Source organism: Coffea arabica, chromosome 10e, assembly GCF_036785885.1.
Source record: "Coffea arabica cultivar ET-39 chromosome 10e, Coffea Arabica ET-39 HiFi, whole genome shotgun sequence".
Taxonomy (NCBI): Eukaryota; Viridiplantae; Streptophyta; class Magnoliopsida; order Gentianales; family Rubiaceae; genus Coffea; species Coffea arabica.
Window position 1 is genome coordinate 22,855,290 of NC_092328.1, and position 21,133 is coordinate 22,876,422.

The following is a 21,133-nucleotide window of genomic DNA, read 5'->3' on the forward strand; positions in this document are numbered from 1 at the left end:
CTTTCATGGGAAAAATGATCCTGAAGCTTATTTAGATTGGGTTAGGAGAGTTGAGCAAGTGTTTGAAGTCCACAATTACTCTGAAGAGAAAAAGGTGAAACTTGCGGCTATTGAATTTGAAAATTATGCATCCATTTGGTGGGAGCAAGCATGTGCCACAAGGAGGAGAAATAGGGAACAACCAATTGACACTTGGGCTGAAATGAAGCAAGTGATGAGGAAACGGTTTGTACCCTTCCATTACACCACGGACTTGTACAATCGGCTCCAACGACTCACCCAAGGGTCCAGTTCGGTTGATGAGTACCACAAACAAATGGAGGTAGCAATGATAAGGGCCAATATACAAGAGGATTCGGAAGCAACCATGGCAAGATTTCTTAATGGATTAAATCCTGAAATTCGGAAGAAGGTTGAGCTTCAAGACCACTTTGAGCTACAACAAATGGTGTCTTATGCAGAGAAGGTGGAAAGGCAAGCCTTACCTATAAAGACACCTAGTGGCCGAACCACTGCATCCTCTTCCACACCTTGGAGACGAGATCAATTGCCAACATCCAATGCTTGGCCAAGGCAAGGCAATAAAGAAAGGGAAAACAGGCGAATGGAGCAACCGTTCCATCCGAGTGCAACTCCTTCTAAACCAATCCCGCGACCAACTCTTCCAAGGCCAAATACGTCTACCAACCAGCCAAAGGCATGTTTCAAATGCAAGGGAATTGGCCACCTCATGGCTCAATGCCCTAACCGAAGCATCATGTACATGAATGAAGAGGGAATGTGGCAAAGCGAAGGAGAGGAGGAATATGCGGACATGCCACCGCTTGAAGAAGAGGGGAAGGATGCTGACCTGATTGAAATAGAAGAGGACCCCGTGGCTCGAACTATGGTGACTATGAGAGTGCTAAATGCACAAGCTCAAGAAGATGATCTCCAACGGACCAACATTTTTCATACGAGATGCAAAATTGAAGATGAGGTATGTCTCATGATCATTGATAGTGGCTCTTGTACTAATTGCGTAGCTGCTGACTTTGTCGAGTAAAAGCACCTTCCATGGACTTACCACCCTAAACCCTATAGACTATCTTGGTTAAATAATGGGGGGGAAGTCAAGGTGACCAAACAAGCTTTAATCGTTTTTTCTATTGGTCGATACAAGGACCAAGTTTTATGTGATGTAATTCCTATGCAAGCTAGTCATGTCTTGTTAGGGCGTCCGTGGGAGTATGATCGGCAGGCTGATCATATTGGACTCACTAATAAGTATAAGTTCATTATGGACAACCTCAAGATCACTCTTTCACCCTTGACACCTACACAAGTGTATGAGGAACAATTGCATCTAAGAAAAGAGCGAGAGAAAAGGCAACTGAGAGAGGCAAAGAAAAAGCCGAATGTGCCTGAGGATGAGGGAAAAAAGAAAGTAGAGGCCGAGTTGAGTGAGAAAAAAAATTCGAGTGGAAAAAAACTTAGTGAGGCCGAGAGCTTGAAAGTGAACAAAAAGAGCTTCTATGCAAGTGTGCGTGAGGTAGGTAGGGCTTTGAAGGCACAAAGTCTTCTCATAGTACTTCTGTACAGGGAAGCTGATTATTCTTCTTTTTACACACTTGGCATAACCGATTCTCTTCCTAGTGCAATCTACTCTCTTTTGCAGGAATTCAAGGATGTGTTTCCGGAGGAACTACCGAAAGGATTACCTCCAATTCGAGGTATTGAACATCAAATCGACTTTGTTCCTGGAGCAATTCTACCAAATCAACCAGCCTATAGAGCAAATCCGGAGGAAACAAAGGAAATCCAAAGGCAAGTCGATTCCCTCCTTGAAAAGGACCAGGTACGTGAATCTCTTAGTCCTTGTGCAGTTCCAGTCATTTTAGTGCCTAAGAAAGAAGGGACTTGGAGAATGTGTACAGATTGTCGTGCAATTAATAAAATTACTGTCAAGTATCGTCATCCTATTCCTAGGTTAGATGATATGTTAGAAGAATTGCATGGGGCAATCATTTTCACTAAAATTGACTTAAGATCTGGTTATCATCAAATAAGGATAAAGGAAGGAGACGAATGGAAAACTGCTTTCAAAACAAAGTATGGTCTTTATGAGTGGCTTGTGATGCCTTTCGGCTTAACAAACGCTCCAAGTACTTTCATGAGGTTAATGAACCATGTTTTAAGGCATTTTCTTGGGAAGTTTGTTGTTGTTTATTTTGATGATATATTGATTTTTAGCCAGTCTTTAGATGAACATGTTGAGCATTTGCGACTTGTTTTAAGTGCCTTGCGTGAAAATAGGTTGTTTGCTAACATGGAAAAATGTGTCTTCTGCACTCCTGAAGTTAATTTCCTTGGATATATTGTTGGTGCAAATGGCATACGTGTTGATCCCGCCAAGGTAAAAGCCATCTTAGAGTGGCCGACTCCAACCAATGTGTCTCAAGTAAGGTCTTTTCATGGTCTTGCAAGTTTCTATAGGAGATTTGTTAAAGACTTTAGTACTATTGCAGCACCTTTGAATGAGACAATTAAAAAGAGTGTGGGGTTTCAATGGGGAAAAGAGCAAGAAGAGTCATTTAATAAGTTTAAGGATTTGTTAACTTCAGCACCTATTCTTGCTTTGCCTAATTTTGATGTGACGTTTGAAGTTGAATGTGATGCTAGTGGAATCGGCATAGGGGCTGTCTTACATCAAAATAATAGACCATTGGCATATTTCAGTGAAAAGTTGAGTGGGGGAGCTCTTAATTACCCTACTTAAGATAAAGAATTGTATGCTGTTGTGCGTGCTCTTGAAGTGTGGCAGCATTATCTTATGCCTAAGGAATTTGTGATACATACTGATCATGAATCAATTAAATTCCTTAAGGGTCAGGGTAAGTTGCATAAAAGACATGCGAAGTGGATTGCATTTATTGATTCCTTCCCGTACATCATTAAGTATAAGAAGGGGAAAGATAATGTCGTTGCAGATGCATTGTCTAGGAGGTATACTTTGATCACTAACATGAGCACTAAGTTACTTGGTTTTGAGCACATTAAAAACATGTATGCACATGATGATGATTTTTCTAATGTGTTTCAAGCTTGTGAACATGCTGCATTTCAAAAGTACTATAGGCATGAAGGTTTCTTATTCAAAGAAAATCGCCTATGTATTCCCAATTGTTCGCTGAGGGAATTACTTGTTAGAGAAGCCCATGGTGGAGGATTGATGGGACATTTCGGCATTGATAAATCTCTTGACATCTTGCATGAACACTTCTATTGGCCTAAAATGAGGCGTGACGTTGCTAACATTTGTGATAAGTGTTTAAAGTGTAAGCAGGCCAAGTCAAGGAGTAACCCTCATGGACTATACACTCCTCTACCCGTACCTCATGCTCCTTGGACAGACTTATCCATGGATTTTGTACTTGGTTTACCAAGATCTTCTAGAGGTATGGATAGTATCTTTGTTGTAGTGGATAGATTTTCTAAAATGGCTCATTTTATCCCTTGTAGGAAAACAAGTGATGCGCGCCATGTTGCTGATTTATTCTTCAAGGACGTGGTAAGATTTCATGGGGTACCGCGTACTATTGTAAGTGATAGGGATGTGAAATTCTTAAGCTACTTCTGGAAATCACTTTGGGGAAAGTTGGGAACGAAGTTGCTATTTTCTACTTCTAGTCATCCTCAAACGGATGGTCAAACCGAGGTAACCAATCGAACCCTTGGTGCTTTACTTCGAGCCATTGTTCAAAAGAACTTGAAGAAGTGGGAAGAGTGTTTGCCTATCGCTGAGTTTGCATATAACCGAACCACTCATTCTACTACTAATCATTCTCCTTTTGAAATTGTTTATGGGTTTCAGCCGCTAACCCCTCTAGATTTATCACCTATTCCTGTTGATGAGTGTTTAAGCGCAGATGGTGTCAAAAAGGCAGAGTCTGTTCGGACCTTGCATGAGAGAGTCCGAGCTCAAATTGAAAAGAAAAATGCGCAATATGCACAGCATGCGAATAAGGGAAGAAAGCATGTTGTATTCGAACCTGGTGATTGGGTTTGGGTGCACATGAGGAAGGAAAGGTTTCCAGCATCTCGACGGACCAAGTTACATCAAAGAGGCGACGGACCTTTTCAAGTTCTAGAGAGGATCAATGACAATGCATACAAATTGGAACTTCCAAGTGAGTATGGCATAAGCGCATCTTTTAATGTGTCTGACCTATCCCCTTTTGATTTTGATACAGACTTTGAAGATTCGAGGACGAATCCTTTCGAGGAGGGAAGGAATGATGCAGATACGGGTGCGCAACAACTTCAACCTTGGGTCAAGGACCCTTTGATCAACATTGGTGGTCCGATGACAAGATCAAGAACCAAGAACGTGAAGGAAGCTTTACGAGCCTTGATCATTCACCATACAAGCAAGGAGCAAGCTAGGTTTGAAGACTTGATGGACCATGATGTTACTTTGTTCACTTGTACGTTTGAAGTGAAGGAATGATCTCATACTTGTTAGCTTAGTTGGTAGTTGTTTAAGGACTACCTAGTTTAGTAGTTGTTAGGCGTTGAGTATTTTATTACTTATTGGGCCTTATCGGAAAGCCTTAAAGAGCTGGCTCTTTAAGCTCTTTATGCGGACCGAATTTCTTCCAGGTTTATGTGGGCTGGATTTTGCCCTAGTTTTAGCCTATAAAAAGGCACCTCTTGTAAGAGTAAAAGACAGATTATTACAACCAGAAATCGTGAGGAATTTTCCTTCAAGTTCTTAATCGAACTTACTCTTGAATTCTTGAGTTCATGGCTTAGGATTCAAATCAGACTTTATCGATTAGCTTGTTCCCTAATCGTGGTGTCGCTTCATCCATCCTTATTTACTTAAGGTTGCTGATTACCTTTGTGTGTCAGAGGTCTTGAGTTCATGAGAACAATCGAGTTCAATTTCTGTTGGGAGAAAAGATCCAACTCTGATAATTACAAGGTTGGGAGGTTCTAGGAGGGTCTTCCCCTAGGGTTGCCTATATCAACATATCAAAAGCGAAGCGTCCACGCTTCCACTGCGCCACTCTGATCCTTGATACCAACTATTATACAGGAGGAAGTCCAATACAATCCCAATATGAATGATCACACAAAAGGAAATCCAAGTTCAATCCATACATGATATAATCCATGATAAACACTACAAGCCACTCCCTCGCCTTGAGCCCTGTGGAGGGGAATAAAACATTTTGGGGTGAGCTAGAAGCTCAGCGAGTAACCAGTAAAATCAGTTATCAAATCAGTTTCACAATCGTTCATTTCAATAATGTCATTTCAATATGGAGTATCAATAATTCCAGAAACATTTACAATGGAAAGCGATAGTAACATTCATGAAAAGGATACGTTCGTTCTCCTGTCATTTCATTGCATTTGGTTTCATTCGTGCATTCATTCACCCCGTCCCTGGCTTTTGGCCAGGCTCCACCAACCTACAAGGTAATACTCGAGTATACCGAAACGTTCACCCAAGTTCCTAGTCGCCCGACCGAGTCCGCTTCTGGCTCGAGACGACCGGTAACAAGGGGCAATGGCCAGTTCAGCCCAAAAGGCTTACATTCATGCGCAAGTAGCATTTAATCCTTAATCATTGAAAATTTCATATTTATTTAGGTCGAGTGCGATAAAGTACACACTCGCCAAAAAAACTCGTTTTAACAATCATTGAAAGCAAAATCAATAATAACAAGACACTGATATGCAAGCACGCATGATATGTAAGAAAACAGTTCCAAAAGTAACTTTGAAAACAGTTCAAAAGTAAATAATGCAAGAAATGGTTCATAAATAATTTTAGAAATAGTTTGAGGTCACTCACCTCAATGGCTCAGCAATCATCCATCATACACTCAATGCAATCAAGTCCTTTCAAAGTTCGGACAGCACTTCCCCTGAATTTGCTTACTTTTCCAGCCATCATGTCTTCATTATTTCCTCATTCCAACCCAAAGGTACACACACAACAACAAGGTCATCCAACAGCCATTCAGCAAGCTCCAAGTAGTACCAATCAAGCTAGGGAAAAGTCCGGAAATGAAAGTTAAACGCAAAACCAGAAAAACAGTTTTGACGTCATTTTACGGTAATGGTGCCAAAAGCACTACGATGGTCGGATGAAGATGCAAGACCCACCGTTTCGAAGCTAAGAGACAGGGCTACAACAATGTAGAAGGCCACTCAGTCCAAATCCTAGCACAACTAGGTCAAATATGCAGAATACCCAAATCAGAACCGTAATTGCAGGTTTACAAATCACACAATGCTGTAATTAGTACAACTCAGTCTATACAGGTCCAAATGCATTGATTCCAAAGGAATGCGGTAGCTAAGACATCAAGCTACATTTCATCTGAAGACATCAACATCCAAATCCAAAGAAATTCCAGTCAAAACAGACGATTACAAGCGCAGTTCGCACATTCTGATCAACCCAGAACAGCAACAGTAAAATCGATATATCTCATTCTACACTACTTCAATTGCCCTGAAATTTTACAGGAACCTCAAACACATCAATACCTACAACTTTCATGTTTTAAGAAAAGGCCAATTCGGCCTCTAACCATATGATCCAAAACCGGACAGAATTAGGGGTTATCAACCCTAACTTTTCACAAATTCCTTCCAAACCCAAAATTAGTTGCAATTACCAATCATTTACATCCACTAGAGTCATAACCCCTTATTATCAACCATCATAAATAACCACAACACCATGATCACATTAAACCAGAAAATTCCTCAAAAAAATAAAAACTTCACCAATTCAACTCAAATCAAGAAATAAATCACATATTTCATCACTCAAGTCACCATTAGGCACAAAATAAACATCATTAGCTATAAGAGGATGTTCAATCATCACTTACCTAGTAAACAAGAGAAGAGGAGTTGTAGACCACCTTAGCTCTTCCAAAAACTTCACGAAACTCACCACTAACACTAAATGGAAAGATTGTATGGAGTGGAAACTAGTTGGTGTGATTGATTTGGATGATTTGAGCTAGTGGAAAGCTTGAAGATTGAAGAAGTTTTCTTCCTTCTTGGAAAGAGAGAGGGCCGGCCACAAGGTGAAAGAAAATGGTGATTTTTTTGTGAAATTTTTAGATATTTAACCAATTTTGGTCAAAAGTCAAAAAAAGTGAATAGTGTTCTTAAGTCAAAACCAATCACCAAATGACACGTGGCACTCCATTAATGCATTCCTATCCTTTCTTTTCTCTCTCACATCAATCATTTCACACCGATAAATTTTACACAGTATCCGGAACTTAATCTTATTGGCCGAATTTTTCCGAACTTATCGCACTAGTGGGTCCCACGTCCGATATATATATCCTTAATTTCTCAAAAACTAACCGATACTAGAAAATCATTTTAAAACTATTTTTGCTCATAAACTTTCTCTGGGGAATTTTTCTAATAAAGAAAATGTAGAAAAAACGGGCATTTAAAAAAAATAAACCCTAGAAAATTAGAAAATTTCCGGGTTCTCAAACTCATTTTTTTTCGGGGTGTCACAAACAAACATGACCGTAGACACCACTTTACCTCAATTCCGTCCACTACACATACCCTTTACCGGACCCGAACACCAAACAGAACAGAGGTGGTAATACTCGAGTATACTGGAATCCAGAGTCTCAATACCCAAAGATTCCCAGAAACAGTCCCCATGGCTTGTCAATTTTCCTCGACCAAGCCCTTGTTGGCTCGATTCAATTGACTACTAATGAGATTGAGCTCAGATTAACAGGAAAGATCGTTGGAAACACGTCCAAACGACACCAGTTCAGGCACAACCAAGAGATTTCAAGTTATACAGTAAATAGTCAAATAAGTAATAGAGAACGATCGTGATAAAGTACACTCTCGTCTCATCCAGAACACACAGAAATTATAGTCATTCAGATCACAAATTTCAAGTACGCATAAAGCAAAGAAGCAATAATTATGTGAGTACACTCACCAGTTCAAATAAAGTTAACTTAAACGTTTCCTCCTGAGGTACCCCTTGAATCACCGGCACGTCCTACGCACAACCAAGAAAACAATTGAGACTCGATTATGAGTCATATTCCTATGCAATAAACTACTAATGCAAGGCAAAATAGAACTTGGGAGTGGAAAAAAAACAACAATTGGTGCCAAAGGTTTAAACAACCCCAAAGTCTCTCATTTCCACTCAAAAGCAACCTAACTCAAAGGAATCACATAGACTCAAAAATTGGACAGCACTTCCCCTTAGATTTCCCTACTTTTCCACCCTACAAACAAACACCAACTTGATCCCAAATCCACCACAATTGCACATACAAATGCTAGGCTATTGAACACACTTCATTAGGGTCACAATGCCCTTCATTCTTAGCCAATTAAGAACTCTAAAACCAACTATAATAAAGCCCTAAATTCAAAACCCTAAACTGAAATTTAGCTACACAAGCTGAAATTCTTCGGAGGCAAGTGAAACTAGCATATCCAAACTCAAAATTACACATAACAAACTACCAAATCACAGCTAATCATTAATCATCACATGAGGGCAGAAAATTCACTATAAAAACTGAAATTTACCATAACCCTACTTCAAATCATAAACTTTCTCACAAACTACATATTTAACAACTCTAATCCACTAATTTGCAAGTATTAAGAGCAAAAGGAATTTCTAGGGGAGTTACCTTGGAACCTTAGGAAAGATGGTAGCTTAGGGTTTTCTTCTTCAAAAATCACTTCACCAACACCTTGAATCCTCCTTAGTTAACACTTTTATGGAAGGGTTTGCAATTTAATCGGTTGGAACTCAAGATTTGTGCAAGAAATTGAAGAACAAAGTGAAGTCTCTCTCTTAGTTTTTCTCTCTCAATGGCCGGCCAAGATGCAAGAAAGTGAGGATGATTTTTGGTCAAATTTGTATTCAGTAAAGGTGGAAGAAAGTTGGTCAAAGTCTAACATCCATTGATTTCATGACACTTGTCCTTTCCTATGCTTAATCTCATCCTTTTGTCTACCAAAGGTTAATCTATCTAGCTAACCTCTAATTGTCCCTTAACACCTTATAAATAATTTCCCTTTATGCAAAACTTCACCTAATCGTCAAAATTTATCGCACTTTACGCACTAGCAGGTCCCACGTCCCATAAGTACTACTAACGTCACATAAACTAACTTGTACTAGAAAAATGATTTAAAAACTATACTCACTTATAAAAATATTTAGGAATTTAGTCTAATAAAGAAAAATATAAAAAATGTATGTAAGGAAATAAAATAATGACTAGAAAATAAGAAAATTTTCGGGTCCTCACATGCTGGGCTTCTTGACCTGTGGGCTTGGGCTCTTCACTTGTTGTGGGCTATAAGCCCACCTCCAGGAACAAAACCCATGGCCTTCTAGGTGGCTAACTGTGGGATAATATTGGTCAGGGGTGTTAGAGTTTGAAATCAGATAGCACGCCCAAAGTTGTCACTAGTTCGCAATTTCCACCATAACTTGCAGCTAAAAGCCTTCAACACATCGTCCAGTGTGTGAATTCCCAAACCGTTTTGCTCAGTGGGAAAACACAACCCACTCCATTTTCGCCGATGCTTTTTCGGCTGTCCCTCTACTTCTCCCCAGAAAAACTGAGACATTATCTACTCAATTTAGCATAAAACACTTTTTGGGGGCTCCGGTACCGCAAAACTGTGTAATGAAATGGTTGCTAAAACATGTTTGATCAAGATCAAACACCTCCTGCCGACAACAACTTCATTTTCTAGCCTGCAAACTTGTTTTGCATTTTGTCTATCAAATGCTAGAAATCCTCCTTCTTGTACCTCCCCTTAAAAAGCTGACTTCCTAAATACACAAAAGGCAACCTCTGGCATTAAATCCCTATCAACCTTGTTATCATACGCTCTTTTGCAGTAGAGCATTTTGTTGATAGCACATAGAAATTTTTGTTGTTATTAACCATTTGCCCCGATGCATTTTGATACAACTCCAGGAAATTCACGAGTGTTCTTAACAATTGCTAGTCTGCTCTTGGAAAAATAACTATGTCATCTGCAAAGGCCAAATGAGACACTTGTAAGACACCCCTCGACTAAGAATAAGATTGGATGCCCCCCAAATTGACTAGCTTGATCAAGCCTCCACTAAGGGCCTCTGACACCAAGATAAAAAGGAAGGGAGATAAGGGATCTCCTTGTTTTAAGCCTCGAATAGACTGGAAGAACCTATTTGTCTTCCTATTGACAAGAATTGAAAACCAAGATGAGTGTAAGTTGTTCAAAACCAAATTCACAAACGGAGGATGAAAACCAAATTTAAGAAGCAACCTAGACAGGAAATCCACGACACATGTTCAAAGGCCTTCATCATGTCAAGCTTGAACATAATGTTATGACCCTATGCCTTCTTATCGATTGCATCCACTAATTCTTGCACAAGCAATATATCATCCGAGATCTCCCGACCCTAGATAAAGGCTAATTGTTCCCAAGAGATAACCAAAGGCAATACCTGTGACGCCCCGAAAAAAATGAGTTTGAGAACCCGGAAATTTTCTAATTTTCTAGGGTTTATTTTGTTTAAAACAAAACCCGCCTTTTCTACATTTTCTTGATTAGAAAAATTCCCCAGATAAAGTTTATGAGCAAAAATAGTTTTAAAATGATTTTTCTAGTATCGGTTAGTTTTTGAGAAATTAAAAGCGTATTTTGGACGTGGGACCCGCAAGTGCGGTAAATGCATTATATTTTTGACAACTTGTTGGAATTTTGTATTAAGTGATATTATTTTACAATGTGTTAAGATATTTGTGTAAGAGAGACAAAAAGTTAGGCAAGCAATTAATGAAGAGGACATGTGTCACTTGAGGATTTATTCTTACCTTTTTGACCTTTTGACCACTATTCATGCATTTACCATTTAAACCAAAATTGACCCAAAATTCTTCTTATTTTGAAGCTCTTGGCCGAATTTCTTGCTAGGAACAAAGGAAAGAAAACTCTCTCAATTTTCAAGCTCCAATCTTGCCCAATCTTTCAATTCAACCGTTTAATCTTCAAATTTTTTCCATAGAACTTCTTAGTTTGGTGATATTGAGGTTGGTTGTGGAGTTGTTTGGAAGAAATTGGTGCTAAGTTGCTTACTTTCTTGAGCTTGCAAGGTGAGTAACTAGGGAATTCTTCCTTTGATCTTGATAATGTTCAATTAGTGATTGGTGGTGGTTGAATAAGTGATTTTATGGATGATTTCATGATTTTGGTTGAAATTAGTGAAGTTTTATATTTAATTAGGATTTTTCTGTTCTCATATGATTGTTATTATGTGGTTATGTATGATGATTGGAAATGATAGTTGAGGAAGCTAGGAGGTGGAAAAAGTGATTAATTGCAAGTAAATTCTGTTTTGGAAGAAATCTGGAAAATTAGGGTTCTTGGTTCTTCATTCTGTCCGAAATTTTTGGTCCTAGATAGAGGCCGAATTGGCCTTGGCTCAAAACATGAAAGTTGTAGGTATTGATGTTTTAAGGGTGCCTGTACAATTTCAGGTCAATTGGAGTAGTGTAGAATGAGATAAGCCGAATTTACTGTTGCTGTTCTGGGTTCATCAGGATGTAAGAACTGCGCCTGTAATGGGTTGTTTTGACTGGAATTGTTTTGGTTTTGGGTCTTGAGGTCTTCTGATGAAATGTAGTTTGATGTCCTGGCTACCATATGCCTTTGGAATTTCTTCATTTGGACCTGTTTAGACTGAGTTGTACTGATTACAGCATAGTGTAATTTGTAAACCTGCAATTACGGTTCTGGTTTGGTATTTGGCATATATGACTTAGTTGTGCTGGGATTTGGACTGAGTGACCTTCTACATTGTTGTAGCCCTGGTTCTTAGCTTCGAAACGGTGGGTCTTGCACCTTCATCCGACCATCGTAGTGCTTTTGGCACCATTACCGCAAAATGACGTCAATACTGTTTTTCTGGTTTTGAGCTTAACTTTCATTTCCGGACTTTTCCCTAGCTTGACTTGTCTTTGTACTACTTGGAGCTTGCTGAATGGCTATTGGATGAACTTTTGTTGTGTGTGTACCCTTGGGTTGGAATGAGGAAATAATGAAGCCATGATGGCTGGAAAAGTTAGCAAATTCAGGGGAAATGCTGTCCGAATTTTGAATGGGCTTGATTGCTTTGCGTTTGTGCTTTAGGGCTTGGACTTGAGTGAAGTAATGCAATATGATGGATGGTTTCTGAGCCATGGAGGTGAGTGACCTCAAACTATTTCTAAAATTATTTATGAACCGTTTCTTGCATTATTTACTTTTGAACCGTTTCCGAATTTACTTTTGAACCGTTTCTTGCATTATTTACTTTTGAACTGTTTCCGAATTTACTTTTGAACCGCTTTCCCGCATTATTTACTTTTGAACTATTTTCAAAGTTAATTTTGGAACTGTTTTCTTACATATCATGCGTGCTTGCATATCAGTGTCTTGTTATTATCGATTTTGCTTTCAATGATTGTTAAAACGAGTTTTCTAGGTGAGTGTGTACTTTATCGCACTCGACCTAAATAAATATGAAAGTTTCAATGATTAATGATTAAATGCTACTTGCGCATGAATGTAAGCCTTTTGGGCTGAACTGGCCATTGCCCCTTGTTACCGGTCGTCTCGAGCCAGAAGCGGACTCGGTCGGGCGACTAGGAACTTGGGTGAACGTTTCGGTATACTCGAGTATTACCTTGTAGGTTGGTGGAGCCTGGCCAAAAGCCAGGGACGGGGTGAATGAATGCACGAATGAAACCAAAATGCAATGAAATGACAGGAGAACGAACGTATCCTTTTCATGAATGTTACTATCGCTTTCCATTGTAAATGTTTCTTGAATTATTGATACTCCATATTGAAATGACATTATTGAAATGAACGATTGTGAAACTGATTTGATAACTGATTTTACTGGTTACTCGCTGAGCTTCTAGCTCACCCCAAAATGTTTTATTCCCCTCCACAGGGCTCAAGGCGAAGGAAGGGCTTGTAGTGTTTATTCATGGATTATCTCATGTATGGATTGAACTTAGAATTCCTTTTGGGTAATCGTTCATATTGGGATTGTATTGAACGTTTAGAATTGATTGGATGTGTAATAGTCTAGTTTTGGACTTCCTCCTGTAGAATAGTTGGTATCAAGGATCAGAGGGGCGCAGTGGAAGCGTGGACGCTTCGCTTTTGATATGTAAAGTTTGGGAACCTTTGATGTATATTTGATATAAATATCTTGAAATTCCATTGAGGATTGTAGTGAACGACTGAGTCCCGGCGAGAGCTGGGCAGGCGGCCCGCCGAACCCTCTGGTTCGCCTTAGGGGGAGGTGGGGCCGTGACAATACCATCTTTAACCTGTTGCAAAGGATCTTGGAGAAAACTTTGTTAATAAATGTGCATAGACTTATCGGTTGAAAATTTGAGACGGTCTATGGCGAGTCTTTCTTTGGGATTAAGACTATAAGAGTACTAGCAATACTCTTTGGTAAAGGCATGCCACACATCAATTCCCATGCTGCCTAATAGACATCCTCACCAGTAATTCCCCAACGTTGCGTGAAGAAATATCTAGTAAATCCATCCGTTCCTGCTGCAGTTTGTCTGTCAAGCTAGAAGACTAGGGATGGGAATTTCTGATACAACCTGAAAACACAACACGAACCTAACACGAAATTAATGGGTTTGGGTCCAGATTTTGAGAAATTGGGTCAGACGCGATAAACTCGAAAAAAAAAGGTCAAAATCGGGTTGACCCACTAACCCGTTTCTAAAATATAAATAAATAAATAAATATTAAAAAATTATCTAAAGACTAAATAGTAAATACCACTAGACTTGGTTGGCCTTAAATCCTCAACCGAAATCTTTTTTCCTCTTAATAGTTCACTACTTCACCTAACCCTAAATCTTTCTTCCCCTTTTCTTTTAAACGGTAAAACTAGAAAGGGCCGCCTTGCCCGTCACCAGTTCACCTCACGGTCCTCACTTGTCACTAGTAGACGGTGGTTAGAAGCAAGCAATGGCTTTTCTTCTCTGAGGTCTGAGCAGCAAGAAATTCCTGATCTAGATCGATTATTGAAGAAGCGAAAAAGGTATGCAGATTTACTGATTTAGATCGAGCTTAGCTTCTGCATTTTATACTAGTAGGGACGAGTATCAAATCCTCTTCTCACCATTCAAATTAGTCACTAGAGCTTCAACATTTTGAAGGTCCAAAATCTAAACTCATTACATCCTCTTCCTCTCAATTTTCTCCAAGTAGTGACTGGGAGATCACATTTTTGAAAATGAAGGAATAATAGGTTGCCGCATGTTTTAGTATTTTGACCATCATATTGTTGAACTAGTTTCTTTTTCTATTCTCTATTTCAGAGAAGAAGAAAAAAGAAACGGGTGTTGTTATTCTTAGCCAAGGTAGATGATTTGGTCTTAAATTCATTGTATCTGATTAGCTGCCTTGTTTTCTCTCATGTCCAACTGCTCTTCATCTCTTTTTGTGTAGGCTAAGCAAGAGACAAGATAAGAGAGAAGGGAAGGAGACAATGAGGCTGTGGAAATTGGCCTCGGTGGACCATTTGTCATCATTGACTTGTTGCTTTGAGGGTTTGCATGACTGACTGTCCATTTTTAGCTACAAGTATTGTGACGCCCCCACTTCTCCCTAAGGCAAACCAAAGGGTATCGGCGGGATGCCTGCCCAACTCTCGCCAGGACTCAGTACAATTCCAGTTCAAACTTAAAGTACAATACTAACAATGAAATCGAAATAAAGGCACGAAGTCATTTCCATACATAAATATTCAATCTTACATCACAGGTTCAAGATACATCCCCATTTCCAAAATATACAACTTCCCAAAAGGATGTCTAGACAAAATACATTCCAAAATTCAAGTCCAAAGAGCCGTCAAGTAGGCTTTTCCATAATCCCTTCTAGTTCAACTCCTGTTAAGGAAAACAAATCTAACGGGATGAGCTAACACTCAGTGAGGCCAAGAAAACATGCAAAACACATAGTTCATATAGCAATAACATTTAAGCAACAAATAAAGCTGTAACATTCAAACAATTCACAGTTTCAATTAAACACATTCCATGAGGATACAAGACCTCTCAGGAGCTAGGTTCCACTTGCTTCGCCAAGGCTCGATCGAATACCTTCCCGCGATGACACTCCATCAACCGGGTCGGCATTTAAGTCCGTAGAATTCCACTTAACGTCAATTCCGTCCACCATACACCGCACCGGGTCCGAACTTCTATAAAAGGCACTACTACGTGAGTAGGCCAAGCAAGATCTCTCAATAGATCAACCTTACAGTTATCTCATGGTTCACCAAGCTCCTCGACCAAGCCCTTGCTAGCTCGAGTCGCAAGGTCGGCCAATTGAGATTTGGGTGTCCCCACAGTTCAGTTATAAGTCGAGAAGATTCACTCCAACGACATGTAGACAATTCAGTTATAAGTCGAGGAGATTCACTCCAACGACATGCAGACAGTTCAGTTATAGGTCGAGGAGATTCACTCCAACGACATGCAGATAGTTCAGTTATAGGTCAAGGAGATTCACTCCAATGACATCCAGTCAAACAAATACAGTTCAGTTGTACAATCAGTTAAAAGAGAACGAGTGCGATAAAATACACACTCGACTCAACAGTTGTAAACCACTCAGTCCATAAGAAGCAATTCACATAATTGCAACAAATCATGCACTTGACACTCACCAATCAAAATAGGGAGTAAGTGCTCAAACAACTTTTAGGCATCCGCTTCGAGATCCTTTGGAAGGTTCCCTTGAGTGCCTGAGCAAATAATAATCGACTATCACACACTATTACTTATGAACCCCTTGTTAACAAGAAGATTGTACACTTGTACAATACTAAGAAAATATCTTGAAAAAGAGCTTTAATTACTCGTAAATCGAGGCTCAAAAGTGGGGTTTAATAACACAAGAAAAAACTGATTTCCTTCATGAAATCAAGTTTAAAACGGTCAATCAATATCAAAGGATAGGGAAGAGTTTCCAAAAACTCATTTCCCATTAAGTCAGAAAAATTTCAGTTTTGTACGTCAAACTTAGAAAAATCAGATCTTGCACTCAGTAAGTCCAAAATTGGAAAACTTTATACCGTTGAAATTTTGGTTCAAAGTTCCTAGAAGATACCTTTCCAAGATTCTAAACAGAAAACATTCAAATTTCAGCTCAAAGAGGCTGATTTGAGCATACAAAACTTCGAATTTAGTCCCGTTTGGCCTGTTTGAATCCTTGATTCGAAGTTTTGAACGTCAAGATATAGTAGCTCAAAGTTGGTAAATTTTCACTACTAAACAGTGAATTTTCCAGATTTGAAAGTAAACTTTGGCACATCATTTGGGTATCAAAATGGTCTTAGAATAACACCAAATTTGGTAAAATTCAACTTCCATATGAGGACTACTCCTCTATGAAATTTCACGTAAAAACTCGTATGGGAAGGTAGTTAACAAAACTACCAAAGTTCAAGAAATTCCCAAAGCAAATCTGTCTTTTTGTTTTCTTTTCCTTTTCAAACACTTTGCACCATGAAATCAGTCCCATTTTGGTTCATTTATGAAACCAAGGTCCAAGAAACATTTCATAAGAAATTGATAGTTGGTTGACATTAAAATTTCAAAATAAAACATCTCACAAACAACTAAACTAGTTGTCCAGCAAAAAGAAGGGTTTTCCAGATTTGTCGCAGTTTGGAAATTGAACCATATCTCACTCAATACAACTTGGAATTGAGAATGGTTGTGGCGTTCAAAACTACATTCAAAAGGATAAATTTCATCAGAAGAAGTCACTTTGAAAATCAGTTCATAGGTAGTTCAAATTCAAGCGACAAGACGCAGCTTATCACTGCCATTCGAACAGAACAGCAGAACAGAACAGGAAAATTTGGTGAACTACTACGGTTCACTCAGTTCGAATTAGAAGGTGCATTTTATACCGTTGGAAAGGTACGGATGTCTAGTTTTGAATGCTACTGACGGCACTCAATTCCAACCTCCGTACAGAGAGATATGTTCATTCAATGATGCTCTGTTTGGACCACCTGAACACGTTTTCCAGGTTTCTTTACATTTCAAAATCTCAATTTTTACCCAACCAATTCAAATGATTTTTGGTAGAAACATTCCACACATCATATACAACATATCTACATTAGTTTCACAATCATTTGAGCATCAAAAATTCGAAGTAACGGTTCGGTAAAAACAGGACAGTTTCGGTCTTCACTCTCGCACAACTTTCCTTTGATTTTTACTCACATGTAAAGCAAGTCAATTGAAATCGATGAACAAGTACAAGTCTCATTAGGGCAAGTGCGATAAAGTACACCCTTGCCCTGTCAAATCACTTATATATCATGTAATCACATTTGTCAAAGAGAAATCACAAATATCAAGTTCAATCAGATATTTGGAAGCACTCACCAAAAGTAGTGCATCTAGTGTTCGCGTCGGGGTGGTACTCCGGGTTTGGAGTCCAAATCTGCGATAAAACTTGATTTAAGAACTTTGAAAATCAACTAAGGTTCGAAACTTAGACGTTTCGTTCAATAAGAATCAAGAAATTGAAATTCACTTGGAGAATAGTCGTGAAACGGTTGCTCGCTTTTCAAACTGAAAAATTTTGTAAGATGTATACTTGGAAATAACTTTTGAGTCGAAAGTGCAAGGAAAACGGATTTATAGTGATTATTACCGCTTTTCCTAAGGGTACAAGTTCGGCTAGGTTCTAACGTATAACCCTCGATAACCAAAGTAGCAAGAGTCCTAGATGGTTCAAGTGATATTCAATTATCAACTTTACCCAAGTCGCAAGTGTATTTCTCTAGTCCTCGAGCGTAAATTTGGGCAGCATGCCCTTTGTATTTTCCTATTTTCAGCCATTTATGGCTTCATTATTTTCCTCATTCAAACCCAAAGGTACACACACAACAATCTAATTTCAATAGCCGTTCAATAGGCTCAAGACAATACAAGGACAAAATCAAGCTAACAACAAGTGCAGAAATGAAGTTTAACAAGAGACAGATTTGATAGAGTTTTGCGTAACAGACACAACCGAAGCTACGCTTATCGGATTGGTGTGAAACTTATACCGTTTCGGATCTAAGATAAAGGCCTACAACTTTCATGAAGATCACTTAGTCAAATTTCCAGTGTAACCCAGTCAAATTCCCGATTCACAGAACCAACTTCCAACTAACCGGCTAGTTAACCGTACTACATTTAAATGGCCATATCTCAGGCTACCAAAGTCCGTTTAAGGCGTTCTTTGAGGCGTTGAAAAGCTAAGACAGAGTAATAAAACTTTAATGTTTTGGAAAATGGATAAATCAGTATGGATCATAGTGAATAGACACGGTCAACTAGATGAACTGTCTAAAACGGATCACTGGAAACATCCTAGGGCAGTGAGGGTATTTTGGTCTTTTCATAGGCTATGTTGCTCATATTGGGCTGAAATTTTGTAGGTATCTATAAAATATCATTCTATACAACTTTCATGTTTTGTGCCAAGCATAATTCGGCCTCTAACATAGGGCACTGAAACCGGACAGAACTGAAGCACACAATTCCAGAAATCTGGAATTTTGGGATTTCAAGGGCAATCTCTTCATTTTCTTGATTCAATCACTACCACAACCTCTTATACAAGCTTATATACATCATATACCACTCCTACAACAAGTATAAGAAGGAAATCAGTCAAACCCTAGCTTACATACATCACTCCAAAATCATCACAACAACTTGTATAGCTACTAATCTAACCAAAACATGAGTTATATAACAACTTAAACAAAAATAAAAGAACCAAAGCCATGGGTCGGACCTTATACCTCAACAAAAGGGCTTGCAAGAGTAATACTTCACCTCCTCTTGAAATTTTTGGTTCCCTTAGCTTCCCAAGTTCACAACTCACAAGTTAATCGGTTTAGAATCTTGTTTCCTTCACTCAAATGGTGCAAATCAAGATGAAAGAAGGTTGTTTCTCTTGCTCTCTCTTTCTCTCTCTCTTGTCTCGGCCAAACCAGAAAAAAAATGAGGAAGAATGAGCTAATTTTCAAGATAAGAAGGTAAGAAAATTAAGTTTAGTCAAAGCCACAAATTGCCAACACTTGGCATTGCCAAAACCATCCAAATTTTTTTTTCTTTCCTTGCATTTTGAGTCCAATTTTTCGGCCAAGAGGATAGCTATGAGGGGGGATATTTTTCACCAATATCAAGGTTATGTGCTGGTAAGGAAATGGTATTCAAGTGGGGTGTTCAATCGGTAGTGCACGGTACACGTCGGTTCGCACCGTTTTTCCTTAAATCACACATACTAGGGTTTTTACTTCCTATTCACTAACTTTTTATCATTGCTTCTAATCACATATTATTTCTCACCTAAAAGTCACTCTTAAGCACCAAATTTGATCCTTGCTCCATACCGGATAATTACACTACGGATACACGAAAAATCCTATTTCACTTCGAATTGAAATCGGAAAGGAAAACCCTAATTTCCTATGATCATTGGCAGTTTTCTAGGGTGATTGAGTAGTAGGATAGTATAGAATAATAATTGCCAAATAATTTTCAAATAAAAGGGAATTTTCAAGAAATATATAAGGAATTTACAAGTCCTCACACTCTCTCCCCCTTAAGAGAATTTCGACCTCGAAATTCATACCTTTCGTCGTCAACAGGTCGGGATATTTCTCTTGCATGTCCTTTTCTAGTTCCCAGGTTGCTTCTTCCACTTCATGATGCTTCCATAGAACCTTTACTACTGGAATCTGCTTGTTTCTCAGGTCCTTCACCTTCCGATCCAATATTTGAATGGGTCGTTCTTCATAGGTTAAGGACTCGTCGAGTTCAACATCTTCTGGTGGCAAAATGTGAGTCGGATCCGGATGGTATTTCTTAAGTAAAGAAACATGGAAAACTTCATGGATCCGAGACAAACTAGCTGGTAATTCAAGTCGATAAGCCACCTTTCCTATTCGCTAGAGTATATTGAAAGGTCCTATGTACCGTGGTTGCAACTTTTTCCCTTTTCCTGCTCTAATCCTTCCTTTCAACGGGGTAATTCGAAGAAACACCTTATCTCCTATCTCGAACTCCAAATCCTTCCTCCGATGATCGGCATAACTTTTCTGTCGGCTTTAGGCTGTTTGAAGTCTTTGGCGGATCACCTTTACCCGTTCGTAGGCTTCCTCAACCCATGGTATTGTAGCCGGATCTATAATCTTTTTCTCTCCTACTTCATCCCAATGGATTGGGAATCAACATCGTCGTCCATACAAAGCTTCATATGGGGCCATTTGAATAGAGGAATGATAACTATTGTTATATGCAAATTCAACCAAGGTTAGGTATCGACTCCAACTTTCTCCAAAGTCTACAATACAGGCTCTCAGCATATCCTCAAGAGTTTGAATGGTTCTTTCAGATTGTCCATCAGTTTGCGGGTGATATGCTGTACTATAATTCAACTTAGTTCCTAGAGCCTCTTGCAATTTCTGCCAAAATCGGGATACAAACCTAGGGTCTCTATCGGATACAATGCTTACTGGTACCCCGTGTAGTCTTACCACTTCATCCATATAAAGTTTGGCAAGTTTCTCCAAAGAATATTTCATATTTACTGGCAGGAAATGTGTGGTCTTAGTTAATCGATCCACTATTACCCAAATTGCATCATGCCCCTTTTGTATTCGTGGCAACCCTGATACAAAATCCATTGTTATGTGCTTCCATTTCCATTCAGGGATCTCTAAAGGCTGTAACAGACCTGACGGTTTTTGATGCTCAGCTTTCACTTGTTGGCACGTAAGACACCTTTGTACAAACTGGGTAATCTCCGCCTTCATATTCTCCCACCAATACAGACTTTTGAGATCTTAGTACATCTTATTATTCCCTGGGTGCACCGTATACCTAGAGCGGTGAGATTCCTCCAAAATCTCCCTCTTTAACTCCTCATCCCTAGGTACAACGACACGATTTCGGAACTTTAAGATTCCATCAGGCCCTAGGTTAAAGTT

At 39.1% G+C, this 21,133-nt stretch overlaps 1 protein-coding gene across 1 annotated transcript; it reads left to right on the forward strand.

Annotated features, from left to right (window-relative positions):
• The first annotated feature begins 316 nt into the window (after nt 1–316).
• Nucleotides 317–20,013, forward strand: LOC140015176 (uncharacterized). Its single transcript, XM_072067079.1, has 7 exons — nt 317–979; nt 1,658–1,712; nt 2,244–2,680; nt 2,804–2,985; nt 3,118–3,317; nt 3,909–4,289; nt 19,898–20,013. Exons 1-7 carry the CDS (start codon nt 317–319, stop codon nt 20,011–20,013), a joined length of 2,034 nt encoding a protein of 677 aa, XP_071923180.1.
• Nucleotides 20,014–21,133: the final 1,120 nt, after the last annotated feature.

Bases quoted from the DNA above. Each gene is read 5' to 3' on its own strand.
- LOC140015176 (XM_072067079.1), top strand. From the start codon at position 317: ATGGAGGTAGCAATGATAAGGGCCAATATACAAGAGGATTCGGAAGCA. The intron at 2,986-3,117 runs GTATACTTTGAT...AAAGTACTATAG, and splicing joins GCAGATGCATTGTCTAGGAG to GCATGAAGGTTTCTTATTCA. The intron at 3,318-3,908 runs GTAAGCAGGCCA...GTTTAAGCGCAG, and splicing joins TTGTGATAAGTGTTTAAAGT to ATGGTGTCAAAAAGGCAGAG.